Raw genomic sequence first — 12,646 nt, forward strand, 5'->3', positions numbered from 1 at the left:
CCCTTAGGCGTGAGGCTGCCCCGCGGACCGGCTGTGGACCTAGGGCCGGTTACCTAAACCTTCTTTCTTCACACATGAAGTAATACACTCATAGGGTCGCTATGAGTCGGAATCGACTCGGCGGCACTGGGTTTTTTTTTTTTTTTTTGGATAATAATACATCAGACCCAGTTGAGCACCTACTGTATGCCAGCCCTGTGCTAGGCGCTGGGGGATAAAAGGAAGAACAAAACAGACATGGTTCCTGCTGTCAGCAAGGTAACAGTCTGGGGAAAGACAGATGTTAAACAAAACAAGACAAAAACCAAAAACACTATCACCAGCTGGGGTAAGGGAAGCGTGCAAAGGCCTCTCTCCAAAGGTGAGAAATTAGCTCTGGAGAGCAGAGGAGGGACCATTCCGGCGGGCGTGCAAAATTCCAGCGTGCAAAGACCCAGGGGCAGGATAGAGCTGGGAGCCATAGAGCAGTGTAGCTGGAGGGCCGGCAGGGTCACGCAGGCCTATGGTGCTGGTGACCACGGCCTCTGTTACACCAAAGACAATGGGATGCCACCAAAGGGTTTAAGGCAGGGCAGCAGGTCTGAATTATGGTCTATGGTGAAAGGATGGCAGTGAAAGGGCTGCCTGGGTGAAACTGGGGAGACTAGTTAGGAGAATAGAGTCCCTGGTGGTGCAAACATTTAAAGCACTCAGCTGTTAACCAAAAGGTTAGAGGTTCGAGTCCACCCAGAGGCACCTTGAAAGAAAGGCCTGGCAATCTACTTATGAAAAATTATCCATTGAAAACCCTATGCAGCACGGTTCTACTGTGGCACACATGGGGTCACCATGAATTGGAGTCAACTCCATGGCAACTGTTTTGGTTTGGTTTTTGGTCCAGAGGGGGAAAAAGTAGGGTGCTGGGACCTTTATCTGGAAAGAAATGGACTAGTGCAAGCTATAACCCGGAGGTAGGATCAAGCTGACTTGGTAAAAGATAAGCCACCTTCACCTTTTAGTGCAAACATTAACACCTACCTTAAAAGTGTGGAAAAGATTCAGTGAGGTCATTTATGAGAGTGTTTTTTTTTTTTTTAGCATGGGGTCGAGCACACAGCTGCAATGGATACAGCAGCCATTTTATTGTAGATGTTTCATATAAAGAGATCAGCTTGCCAGAGGACACACAGCACATTGGCAGCTTCCATCCTCCCAGCCCAATGCTCTTTTAATATGGCCCTTCATGTCCCCAGTTTTCATGGAAGGTCACGTAAGAGGTGGCCATTTGTGTACCTTTTCCAAAAACTGTGGTCAAAGATCTTGTACCCAATACTCCTGATATAGGGAGCATCACGATAAATTCCATCTAAGTGGGTGCCTGGAGTCATCTCGAGCTGGGGGTGAAGTTGGTGTTCTCCCACCTTATGAACCCACACACCTAGGCTGCCCTCTCCAGCTCTGTGGAATCCTCACCTCTCTTCTCTTTCCCACTGGAGCCCTGCCAGTTAAATGCAGAAGGAGGGTTACGGTCCTCTGAGGTGTCAGAGCCTTCATTGTCCTTGGCCTTCTCTGTCCCTGAGGCCATAGAAGAGAACCCCATGCCAGAGTACGGGTACAGGGCAAGATCTGGTGGACCCTGCCCGTCTTAGTCCTGTCTCGCAAGAAATCAGCAGGGAACCACAGGCTGGACTTGGGGTTCCAGGCACGCGAGCCTTGTGTTGTCCTGGGGTTCACAAACTTTCAAATAGAGTGTACCTCTTTTATTTCTTCGTAAAATCCTGAGAGAAAAATAGGGTAGTGGTTCAACTCTGACACCCTGAAAAGAATCTCCCTAGACCAGCTCTTAGGGGCAGAGATCTTGCTTTGCTTGGCTTTGGGTGCCTCATGGCTGGCAATGATCCCAGCACCTGGCTCCCTAAGAGCTCACGGATATTTGCTAAATGAATGACTCCTTTTAAAACATGAAGATCTAATTCCCATATAAAATACACCCTTTCAATGTGTACAATTTAGTGGTCTTTAGTATATTCACAAGGTTGTGCAACCAACACCACTAGCCAATTCCAGAACACTGACCCCACCCGTATCCATTGGCCCTCACTCTCCATTCCCCCAGGCAGCCAGCCTGATTCAGTCCTGATGAAACAATCCTACCTGTACTCTTAGAAGAATGATAGCTAATACTTATTGAACATGAAGCTAGGTGCTTTGGATGCCTTCTCAAATTTATTTTTCACACCAGTCCTACAACGTAAGTTTTATTAATCCCCATTTCGCAGATGAGGATACTGAGGCTCCTGTAGGCTAAGGAAAGGAAAGGAGCTGGGCCTTGAACCAAGTTAGATTCACAACCCTCAAGCCAGGGAATCCCTTAGCAGGCAGCATCCCTAAGGGCGTCAGAGCTCACTGAGCGGGCAAATGGGAGAGTCTCGATTCTGACGTCAATCTACTGGGCACGTGCTCTGGCCCTGTGGGAAACCAGGGCAGGGTGACCTGGGGCTTGGGAAGGCCAAGGCAGGCTTCATGGAGTTGCTGGGCCTGGATGGATGAGAAGGATTCCAATCAGCAGGGTGGAGGGGAAGGACTTAAAAAGCACAGCACAAACATAAAGCTGGAAGGGGAGAGAGAGGTGTACAGTGGCCTGACACTGGGCTCTGGATATGGCACGTCAGGGCTGGTGCAGCCCACCTCCAAGGACCTGCCCCAAAACACAAAAAACTGGGAAGGGGTCTGAGTGTCACTCAACACCTTCTTGGCAATCAAGATACCTTGAACCAGCAGAGGAGAGAGGGTCTCAGGCCGCCCTCCTGGGCCCCTTCCCAAGTCCCTCCTCTCTTCCCTCTCCCTCCCCCCCAGCAGCCCCACAGCCCTGGAACTGAAAACCAGGGCTCACTGCCTAACAAAGGACTCTTTTGCCTTTGAATTTCCAAGTGCCAGAGACAGTAGGAAGATAGCAGGAAGGTGTGGTTTAGATATTAAAACAATTCCATGGCACTTCGAAGATCAGTGGGGACAGAGGCAGATGGTCTGATATGGCTGAATCTAGGAGGAGGGAGGGTCGCTGGATCTTGGCCATGATGGGCTTCCAGCCAAGAGCACCTTCCCTGACAGACGACAGGTGACTTTTTTGCTGGATCCCAGGGCTGCAGGGAGCTCCAAGGTACTGAGGTCAACTCAAGAAACCCAGGAAACAGGGACAGTATCCCCATTTGAGGAAGAGGCAACCCTTAGCTCTCAAGAGTAACCGTCACAGAGTACTGTGGTTGCTCAGAGTTGGCACACAACAAATGGATGCCAGAGACTACATTTTTCCAGGCACTCTCCCTGCCTGGAATTAGCCCCCCAACCAAATGTTGCCGAATCCATCAGTGATTGAACCCCCATTTCCGAGGGCCTGTGGGTGCACAGGCCTGGGCACACAGTTCCCACTCCTGACTTGCAGGATTGGTCTTAGCTCCCTGAAGGCTGCCCTGGTCTCACTCACCTTTGAACTTCTGCCCACCCTGGAGCCTAGCACAGGCCTCAGCACACTGCAGGCACTCTGCAAGCACTTGCTGACAGACCAAGACCACCACCTTCTGGGACCTGCAAGCCCCACCCAGTGCTGACCGGTACATGATGGATGCCTAGGGTCAGTCTGGCGTAAGAGTATCCAGTGAGAACAAACCCTGCGAAGAAAGCAGGGCAGAAAAAGGTATATTTCTTTGCCTGGTACTTGTCTATCACAGACCCAACTCTTGAAAAGAAGGAAAAAAAAAAAAATAGAATGTGATATATACCAGTATAGAGGTTCTCCCATAGATCCTGTTTATTCCTAAGCCCAACCAGACACATTCTACCCCCCCACCCCAAGATCCCTGAGGCCCAGTTTGAGGGCTGGAAAATCAAGGCACTGTGTCGGAGTCCCACTGTAGGTCAGGAACACCTAAAATATGAAGCCTCAGGAGTCCTGACTTCAGGGATTCCACCTCCCTGTAGGTCTGGAACAATAGGGATAGGGGCTCCATTTCCTTTGCCTTCTCTCTCTGGTCCTCAAAGCAGGGCCTCTCTCCTGAGGTATCCTGAGGAAGCCAGGTCCCCTCTGTCAGCCTCCATTCCGACTGAAAGGCAGAGTGAGAGGTGCCAAGGCCCCAGTGAAACAGCAGCTCCAGGTGGCCAGTTGTGGTTAGGACACAGGGAACAGACACAAAACCCTGGCCAGGGCCTGTTTTCCAGCCAGCTTCTGTCTGTCTGTCAGGATCAGAGCTGCTGTGCTAGCCTCTCCAGAAGAGAAAATAGCACAGCTGTATCTAGTGCCAGGGAGATAGAGAGGTGGAGGGTTCAGGGAGGCACCCCAAAACGGGCTGCCAGCTGTGGGAAGGCAGCGCAGTGGCCCTAGAGACCTATAGAGCTGAAAAGTCTGTTCCATACTCCAGAGCCCAGGCTGCAATCAGCATAAACACCGAGTCACCTGAACAAGATGGGTGGTGATGGGGGGTGGCCCAGCTCAGCATGTCCTGTCAAGAGCTGGGCCCTGGACCCTAATGCTGCCATCCATCGCCTCGATGCCACTCCCACAGCAGAGGAGGGTTACTCTTCTCTCCAGAGGGGGGAGGCGGCCTCAGAGCTTGCTGCGGGGGGTCTCTGCCAGGGGCCGCTGCAGCCGCCACACCACCTGGACTGGCTCGGCGGCGCGGTCCAGCTGGCGGAGGCCACGCAGATCACCCGTCTCACGGTACTGCCGCAAGGCCGGCTGGAGCACTGTGATGGGAATGCTGAAGTTCAGGTGGGGGTAGGTGGCCCCTGTGTTATTGTCCCGGGTGTTGCTGGCGACAATGCCTGTTGAGGAGTCATAGAGGAAAAGAGAACATAAGCGGGGGGACAGATGGATGGGGGAGTGCCCTGGCATAGTCAATGACAGACGCTAGGCTTCCTGTCCTGGACACTCATCCCCATACCCAACCTCTTCCTGCTCTTTCTCCTAAACACGTTCTCTGACCCATTAGATGCACCCCTTGTGTTGTCAATTATCTTTCTCTCCAACTAGTGTCAGGTCCACAAGGGCAGGACTTTTGTGTGTGATTCACGTCTCCCCAGGACAATGCCTGGCACAGAGTAGGTGCTTAACAAATCTTGATGAATGAATGCCTGAATGAATGAAGTGAACCCACACACAAATTGTGTTTGGCCTGCTTGTTGCATATATGTGTATGTGTGTATGCATGTATGTACATTTTTTTTTAAGCTAATTTTAGACTTACAGAAGAGTTCAGGAGCTAAATGGCCTTACAACCTTGGCTAACGACTTCCTGGCCATAAGGCTTCCAGACAGGGGTTGCTCCCGGGACTGGACACCAAGAACTCTCTGGGTAGGACTGAGCGCTGGCCAGGGGAAGGTTGAGGGGGCCAAGGAACTAGTTACCCAGGAGGTCCCCTGAGCAGGTGGAGAAGAGCGGTCCCCCACTGGAGCCACCATGCACGGCACACGTGGTTTGCAGCATCACTGGTGTGTCATCCACATGCACCACAGCCGACAGGATCCCCGAGGTCACCGAGGGCCCGCAAGCCTGGCCAAAGACGCCGAAGCCCACCACGCTGACAGCCTCGCCTGCCAGGGAGGGAAGGGTAGTGAAGCTTCCCAACTCCCCTCTCCACCCCCTGCCAAAGTCCCAACCCCCCGTGCCCTCCAAGTTTCCACCCAGGTCTCCCGGCAGGAAGAGGCCAGGCCCTCCGCTGAGCTCCCAGCACTGCATCTACACAAGGACTTCGCTGAGCATTAAGCTGTTATAGCCAAGCCCTTGTTTCCCTGCTAGATGGCAAAGCCACTTTTAGGGGTTCCCATCACCTAGCTTGGAGTCCCTGGGTGGTGCAAACCATTAACACACTCAGCTGCTAACCAAAAGTCTGCAGGTTTGAGTCCACCCACGGGCACCTTCAAAGAAAGGCTTGGTGATCTTCTTCCAAAAAATCAGCCATTGAAAACCCTATGGAGCCCAGTTCTACTCTGACACACGTGGGGTCGTCCTGAGTCGGAACCAACTCAACAGTACTAGCTATCGCCTATTAGGTGTTCAATAAGTGTTTGTGGAATTAATATCCATCTCCTCCTGGGACTAGGAATCTCTCAGTGAGAAAAAATGGTACTGATATCTATAGCCACGAGTGGGGCTCAGTGCTTTACAGGCAACATTTCGCAGAGTCCTCACAGTGCCCAGGAGTAGGAGTATTAGCCCCATTTTACAGACGTGAAAACTGAGGCAAAGAACAGTTACGTAGCAAGTGTAAGGACACAGGACTGGTAAGTGGCAGAGCAGAAATGCCAATCCTGAGGGCCTATTCTCTATCACCATATCACATGGCCTCCAAGAAGTGGTCTTCTGGTACTTATGTGGAGGCATTACTAAGCCTTTCACCTAGATCACGTCATTGGTGCCTCGAAAGTGCCATACACCTCTCTGAATAGCAACCCCACACCACACTGTTGCAGGCCACTGGACAGCAGGTGTGCCTTATACTTCACAGGTACTCCACCTACCCTGCAGCACTTGCAGTGGGATGCATGTGCTAGGCATCAGCAGGAAGGACTTCCAAGGAGAAGCCCGGCCAAGGCATTGTAACCAGGATGACGTCATGTCAGCTTGATGCCACCCTGACTCGTTTATTCAGCTGAGGTAGGGAGACGAGCTGGCCCAGGGAACTGGCCTCCTAATCTGGCAGGGTCAGAGTATCCAACACTGACTTCCCTTCCCGAGGTCCATCTCAGACAGGAGGGCCCCCTTTGGGCTGTGGCACCTTTGTCCCTTACCTTCATGGAAGTGCTCAGCGGGCACAGGCATGGGGATGCCATCCAGGCCCTTCTCCAGGCTCACCACCGCTATGTCATAGGGAGACATCTCCTGGGTAGCAAACACTACATGTCCCCAGATGGCAGCACTCCTGGGAGCAAGGGAAACAAATGATAAGCTTTCTGACCTTCAGCACTCCCAATTGGGGGGCTGAAAAGGGGACAAGGAGATAAGGGAATGACAGTAAAAGTCACAGACCTAGAGTCAGAAGATCTGGGTGTCAACCCTGAGACCCGCCAGCCAGGCAACTCTGGACATGTCACTTAACCAATGTGGTATTTTCAAACATGCTTTAGAAACTGTAAGTACATCTAGGTAAAGCTTCCTGAATACCACCAGAGCAATGATCAACTAGCACTTAGTAGGGGTCCCTGAGAGGTGTGAATGGTTAATGTACTCAACTGCTAACCAAAAGGCTAAAGGTTTGAGTCCACCCAGAGGTGCCTCGAAAGAAAGTCCTGGCAATCTACTTCCAAAAAATCAGCGATTGAAAACCCTATGGAGCACAGTCCTACTCTGATACACATGGGATCACCATGAGTTGGAAATGACCTAACAGCAACTGGTACTTGAACTTGGTACTTCACTCTGTGGGCCAGGCCTGGTGTCAATGCTTTAAGGACATTATTTCATTGAATTCTCCTAATATCCCTATGAACTAACTAGCCACTGTTATTATCTGACTGTGCAACTGAGGCCCAGAAAGGTTGAGTAATTTTCCCAAGGTCACAGAGTAAATGGTAGGCTCCAGGGCAAACATTCCAAGCATTTTCCTTCACTGCCTATGTTGGTACTCCCAACAGTCATGTCAGTTGGTGAAACAGGTATGATTTACCCCTCGGGATCCCCGTTTACATAAATGCTAGCACCTCTATAGCCAGGTCCTATTCGAAGACTTCATATGTTAACTCAGGAAGAGAGAGCTTAGATATAAAATCACTAGCCCAGCGTCACACAGGGAATTCCTGCTATACATGCTGTCTACACAGATAGTGTCTGGCAGACCTGGTAGTTTTATTAGGAGCCAAGAGGCTGTATATTGGGGGTGGGGTGGGGTGAGGAATTGGGGGGGCACACCTCAGGGTCTTCCCTATAAAATCATGGTTATGACAGAGCCAAGCCGGGTTAACCACACTGGGTTACCTCCAGGATTCAGAAGAGGGGTTAGGAAAGAACTGGGCTGGGAGGTTGGGTCGAGCCGTCCGTCAGGCATTAAACACCACGGCTCTCCCCTGCTTTGCCTTGGCCGAAGTTCAGCCCCTGAGGCTGCAGAGGAAACAGAATGTGCGCTAGAAAAGCCAGCCAGGAAGGCCAGGCAGCCGTCACAGGGACAGAGCAGGTGGAAGTAAAGGGGAACCACTGCAGGGGGAACAAGCTGACTGTCTAAAGTCCCAACCTCACTGTCCACCAGGATCCCCCAGGTTGTTCCAAATGTGTCCAAAATTACAGATGTGGGCCCTGTCCCACATCTGTAATTTTGATCCAGAAAGGAAGCTCTGGTTCAGACCTACGAGATACATCGAGTCAGGGGAGCAGGCCCATCTCATCACTTTAGGAGGCAGCATCCTGAGCCCCTGGGACTTCACCACCCTTCGAGGGGAGGGGAGGACAGGGTTAGGAATTCTCCATTCAAAGGGCATGGGGTACAGAGCTGTGAGGCAGAGAAGTCACCCAAAAGAAATTCAGACTGGGATGGGGAGCCTCAAAGATGCCCAGACCCGGAAGCAGGAAGGCCCCACAGTTTGCAAATTCAGAGTTGCTTGGAGCTTGGCATTTTGCCCAAGACCCATTCTGGCCCTGCCAGGAGGCCCAGATCCCCCCTACACTGGGGTACTGGGTGTCGAGAATGAGGTGCGAGTCCCAGGTCCCTACCCACATGACACTCCAAAGCATCACCTTGATGCCAGTTGCAAGGCCTGGTGAGGGGTTGGGTAGGAGCAGCCCTGGGGGCCTTACTTGGGGATGGCAGAGCGCACGAGCACCCTGGCCGCCTCCCGAGGGGCCACATGCCGGCATGTCACCACAAGGCGGGGCGCCACGGCCACTCCAGAGCCCCACACGGTGCCACACTCCACCAGCACAGCAGCAGCTGCCCAAGGGAGTTCAGGATCTTGGAGTGGCAGGCTCCGCGGGGCGCCCACTTCAGGCGGCAGCTGGGCGGCTAGGACCTCAGAGCCGGGGCGCAGGCAGACGAGCGCGGCACGGGCAGCGCGAAGGAGCGGGGCTGCGGCGCAGAGCAGCGTGAGTCCCACCCATTCACCCGCCTTCCAGCAGAGCGGCGCCGCCACGAGCGCCACGAGCGCGCCCGGGGGCCTCGCCACGAACACGCCGCTGCCCTCGGTGCCCGGTAGGCAGCGGGCGTCGGTGAGCAGCAACGGACCCACAGAGTTGCTGAGCACGCCGCGGCTCAGCGTATTGAGAAAGATGTCGGGGCAGAAGGCGCCGAACGGGGAGCCGCAGGCCAGCAGCTGCGCGCCTTTGGGCACGGCCCCGAGAGGCGCCACGGCCACGGTCGCCCCGCGCCCCTCCGCGTCCTCCTCGGCCGCCGCCTCGCCAGGCTGCACGCGCAGCAGCGCGAACCAGCCCAGCGCTCTCAGCTGATCCTCCTCCTCCTCCTGCGACGCCTCGTCGTCCGGCGCCCCGCTCGCGAAGCGCCACTGTTCTGCAGCCTGACCCCCAAAGAGACGCGCGAAGTGGGCCCGGAAGGCCGGGCAGCTCAGCAGCAGCAGCAGCTCGGCGGGGCGCGGGGGCTGCAGGGGCCCCCCGCGAGGCCGGGCGGGTGGGCTGGGCTCGGGGCCCGCGCACTGGGGCGTGCACAACCCCGGACGGCCCCGCTCCGAGCGGCCGGCGGGACTGGCGGCCGTTGGGCCCCACTGCACGCGCAGGCGCAGGTCGTCGTTGCAACTGTCGCCGGGCAGGAAGGTGGCGCCGGCCGCAGTCAGGGCCCCGCTGCCCGCCCGCAGGAAGGGGGTGAAGATACCCCCGTGGCACAGAACCAGGCCCGGGCTGCGGCTCAGGATCACCCCGCTGCAGCTCCACGAGCCTGCCTCGGGCAGGTCAGCCCGGGAGGCCCTCACCACGCAGCCTGCCTGCTCGGCCGCCCTCATGGCGGGCCCCCACTGCCGCCCCATGGCCTGCGGTCCGGTGCACCAGGGACTTCACGGAGAACCAGGCTGCGAGCGGCTGAAGACCCCGGCCTGGACGAGCCGAACCCGCGCAGCGCCACCCAGAGCCGGAAGGGAGAGGCGCAAGCACTGACTCAGGTCTTCCTTATCAAGCGGGATTGGCTAGACCCCAACTGACCGGTCCGGATTGGCTGCGGTTGGGGCTGGGCTCTGATTGGCTGTTGGTGCTGATCCCGCCTCTCCCCGCCCTCGCAGGCTCATCCAACCCGTGGGATTTAAGGGGAGCAGCTGCCCCGGGAGATGGGGCGGGAGGTGGAAGAGTGGGTCCCTCGGAGCCCAATCTCTTCTCTGTTCTAGGGTTGCAAGGAAAGGGAGCAGAGATGAGCTGATGTGGCTGGACTCGCCCAGACCAAGACAGGACCTGTCACAATAGGCCAGGTCTAGGCACCTTTCACCCTCTGACCCCTGGATAATACGGGTTCTTTCGCCGATTCAGTATTTAGAAATTTTGAAAGTAAAACGTACAGCAATCCACTAGGGGGCATAGAGCTCACAAGATTTACTCTTAAAACCAAAACCCACCGCCTTTGAGTCGTCGAGTCGATTCCTATATAGGACAGTGGAACTGCCCCATAGGGTTTCCAAGGCTGCAAAACTTTACGAAAGCAGACTGCCACATTGTTCTCCCACAGGAGCGGCTCCTGGGTTTGAACCGACCTTTTGGTTAGCAGCCCAGCACTTTAACCACTGCGCCACCAGAGCTCCTTCAGATCTACTCCTAGGCCCGTTTAATGCCAAAGCCCCCACAGGACAAATCTCATGGAAACTTGATTTGCAGTAAATAAATTGCCCTTTAAATTCCGTAGCTGAAGTCTATAAAACCCTAGATTTTTGCAATATGTACATCTCACATGACATGAATCCAACACCCAGGATTTATTTAGGCCAGGGGTCAAAGACTTCTGTAAAGGGCCAGGTGGTAAATAGTTTAGGTTTTCCAGGCCATACGATCTGTCTCAAATACTCAACTCTGCAGTTGCAGCGTGCAAAAATGAATGACTGTAACTGTGTTCCAAGAAACCTTTATTATGGGCACTGAAATTTGAATTTCATGTAATTTTCACGTGTCACAAAACAGCATCCTTCTTTCAATTTTTTTTTCTGTAATTTAAAAGTGAAAAAAAAAAAGTTTTTTTTTTTCCTTAGTCATAGGCCATACAAAAACAGGTGGCAGGCCAGATTTGGCCTAGAAGCTATAGTTTACCAACCCCTGATCTAGGGGTAACATAAAACTTTCCTACTTTTCCAAAGAGGTACCCTTGAGGACAGAGGAACATGAACAAGTATGTTTGGGGGGCCTCAGGACATGCCAAAAGCAGTCACCACAAGCTAGACATTTTATGAAGGTCTGCTTGACCACCATATTACTAAAATGCACATTAACATTTAATAGAATACTATAGCACACATGGAGCCCTGGTGGCATAGTGGTTAAGAGCAATGGCTGCTAACCAAAAAGGTCAGCAGTTTGAATCCACCAGCCGCTCCTAGGAAACCCTGTGGGGCAGTTCTACTGTGTCCTGTAGGATCACTGAGTTGGAATCAACTCAATGGCAATGGGTTTGTAATACACATCTGTGCCAGCATTAATGAAAAAGTATTCTGCCACTTCAATTCTGCAACCTTTCTGTCCCAGATCTCTGGATAATGCTGCCAGGTATATCCCCAGCGCAATACAGGGATATGCCCCCAGTGACACACCTGTTTGAGCAAGGGAAATGATTAAGCACTCTAGTCTGAGGCAGGACGGAAATTAGTACTCTTCCACAGCAGGCACTGTCTGCTTTTAGTTCTGTGACACAGAAGATGGCTCGGTCACACTAAAATCTCTTTAACTATCCCACCTTCCTAGCAATTAAAAGTTTCTTTCTCTCTAGAGTCCAGTGATCCTCCCTTAATGTTGTTCAAGTCTCCAGCACGAACCGTTATATGTCAGGTTTTTCTGTTTACGGCAGACCATGGTACAGTCAGTCAGTCCCAGGTCACAGCCAGCAGTAGCCAAGGTGAGGCCCCCTTGAGTGCTGACTCAGCCTTTAAACTTCATGTCCCGCTCCCACTCAAAACCAACCAACCCACCTATAAACAGAATCCATGGCATTCTTGCACAGTAACAGACGTTAGTTTCAATAGCAGAATGCCTCCGAGAACTTAATACCTAGTCAAAAAGAACCTGTCGCATTTTGTTTCTCGTTCTGTTTGTCCCAGTACTTTAGAGTCTCGTTCAGGGTTTTCTAAAAGTGAGTCTTCCTACAAGTCTAGTGAATGTACAAGCAGATTTCATTCCTCTCCCCATTTTGCAAAATGTAGCATTTAACTGAATGACTCCAATTTTTGTAAAATGGAGTGAAACACAGCTAAATTGGGCCCAGTCCGTGCTGGCACATTAATGAGATTTCATTCAAACATCTCAGTTATGCCCATCTGTTGCAGTCATGACCACCAACTCGGGGGCCACAGCATGTTCCAAGGCTCTGAAATGGTACTAAGTTTATTGCCTTTAGTGGAATGTGTGAACACCCCAGCCCCCTCCCGCCCAACAGCAGAATTTAAGTCCCTCATATCCATCCTAAATGTTTCTTCCCATAAGTAGGGAAGAACCTGTTTTTCCCCAGACAGATGTTACGATATGTTCAAACTCAGAACTTAGAACATACCAAC

At 52.8% G+C, this 12,646-nt stretch overlaps 1 protein-coding gene across 3 annotated transcripts; it reads right to left on the reverse strand.

The window, feature by feature from the left end:
• Positions 1-2,186: 2,186 nt before the first annotated feature.
• On the reverse strand, positions 2,187-12,560 carry TYSND1 (trypsin like peroxisomal matrix peptidase 1). 3 transcript variants are annotated; one of them, XR_010318115.1, is made up of 5 exons: positions 8,760-12,560; positions 6,764-6,894; positions 5,381-5,566; positions 3,464-4,797; positions 2,187-2,517 (listed from the first exon to the last, which is right to left on the reverse strand). XR_010318115.1 is itself a non-coding variant. In XM_064269658.1 (4 exons), exons 1-4 carry the CDS (start codon positions 9,932-9,934, stop codon positions 4,580-4,582), a joined length of 1,710 nt encoding a protein of 569 aa, XP_064125728.1. In that variant the 5' UTR covers positions 9,935-12,560; the 3' UTR covers positions 2,187-4,579. The 3 variants fall into 3 exon arrangements, 1 of the variants encoding a protein (XP_064125728.1); XM_064269658.1 differs by having other exon boundaries at positions 2,187-4,797; XR_010318116.1 differs by lacking the exons at positions 2,187-2,517; positions 3,464-4,797; positions 5,381-5,566 and having other exon boundaries at positions 6,786-6,894; positions 8,700-12,560.
• Between the last annotated feature and the right edge of the window lie 86 nt (positions 12,561-12,646).

The sequence above is a fragment of the Loxodonta africana genome, chromosome 16 (genome assembly GCF_030014295.1).
Source record: "Loxodonta africana isolate mLoxAfr1 chromosome 16, mLoxAfr1.hap2, whole genome shotgun sequence".
NCBI lineage: Eukaryota > Metazoa > Chordata > Mammalia > Proboscidea > Elephantidae > Loxodonta > Loxodonta africana.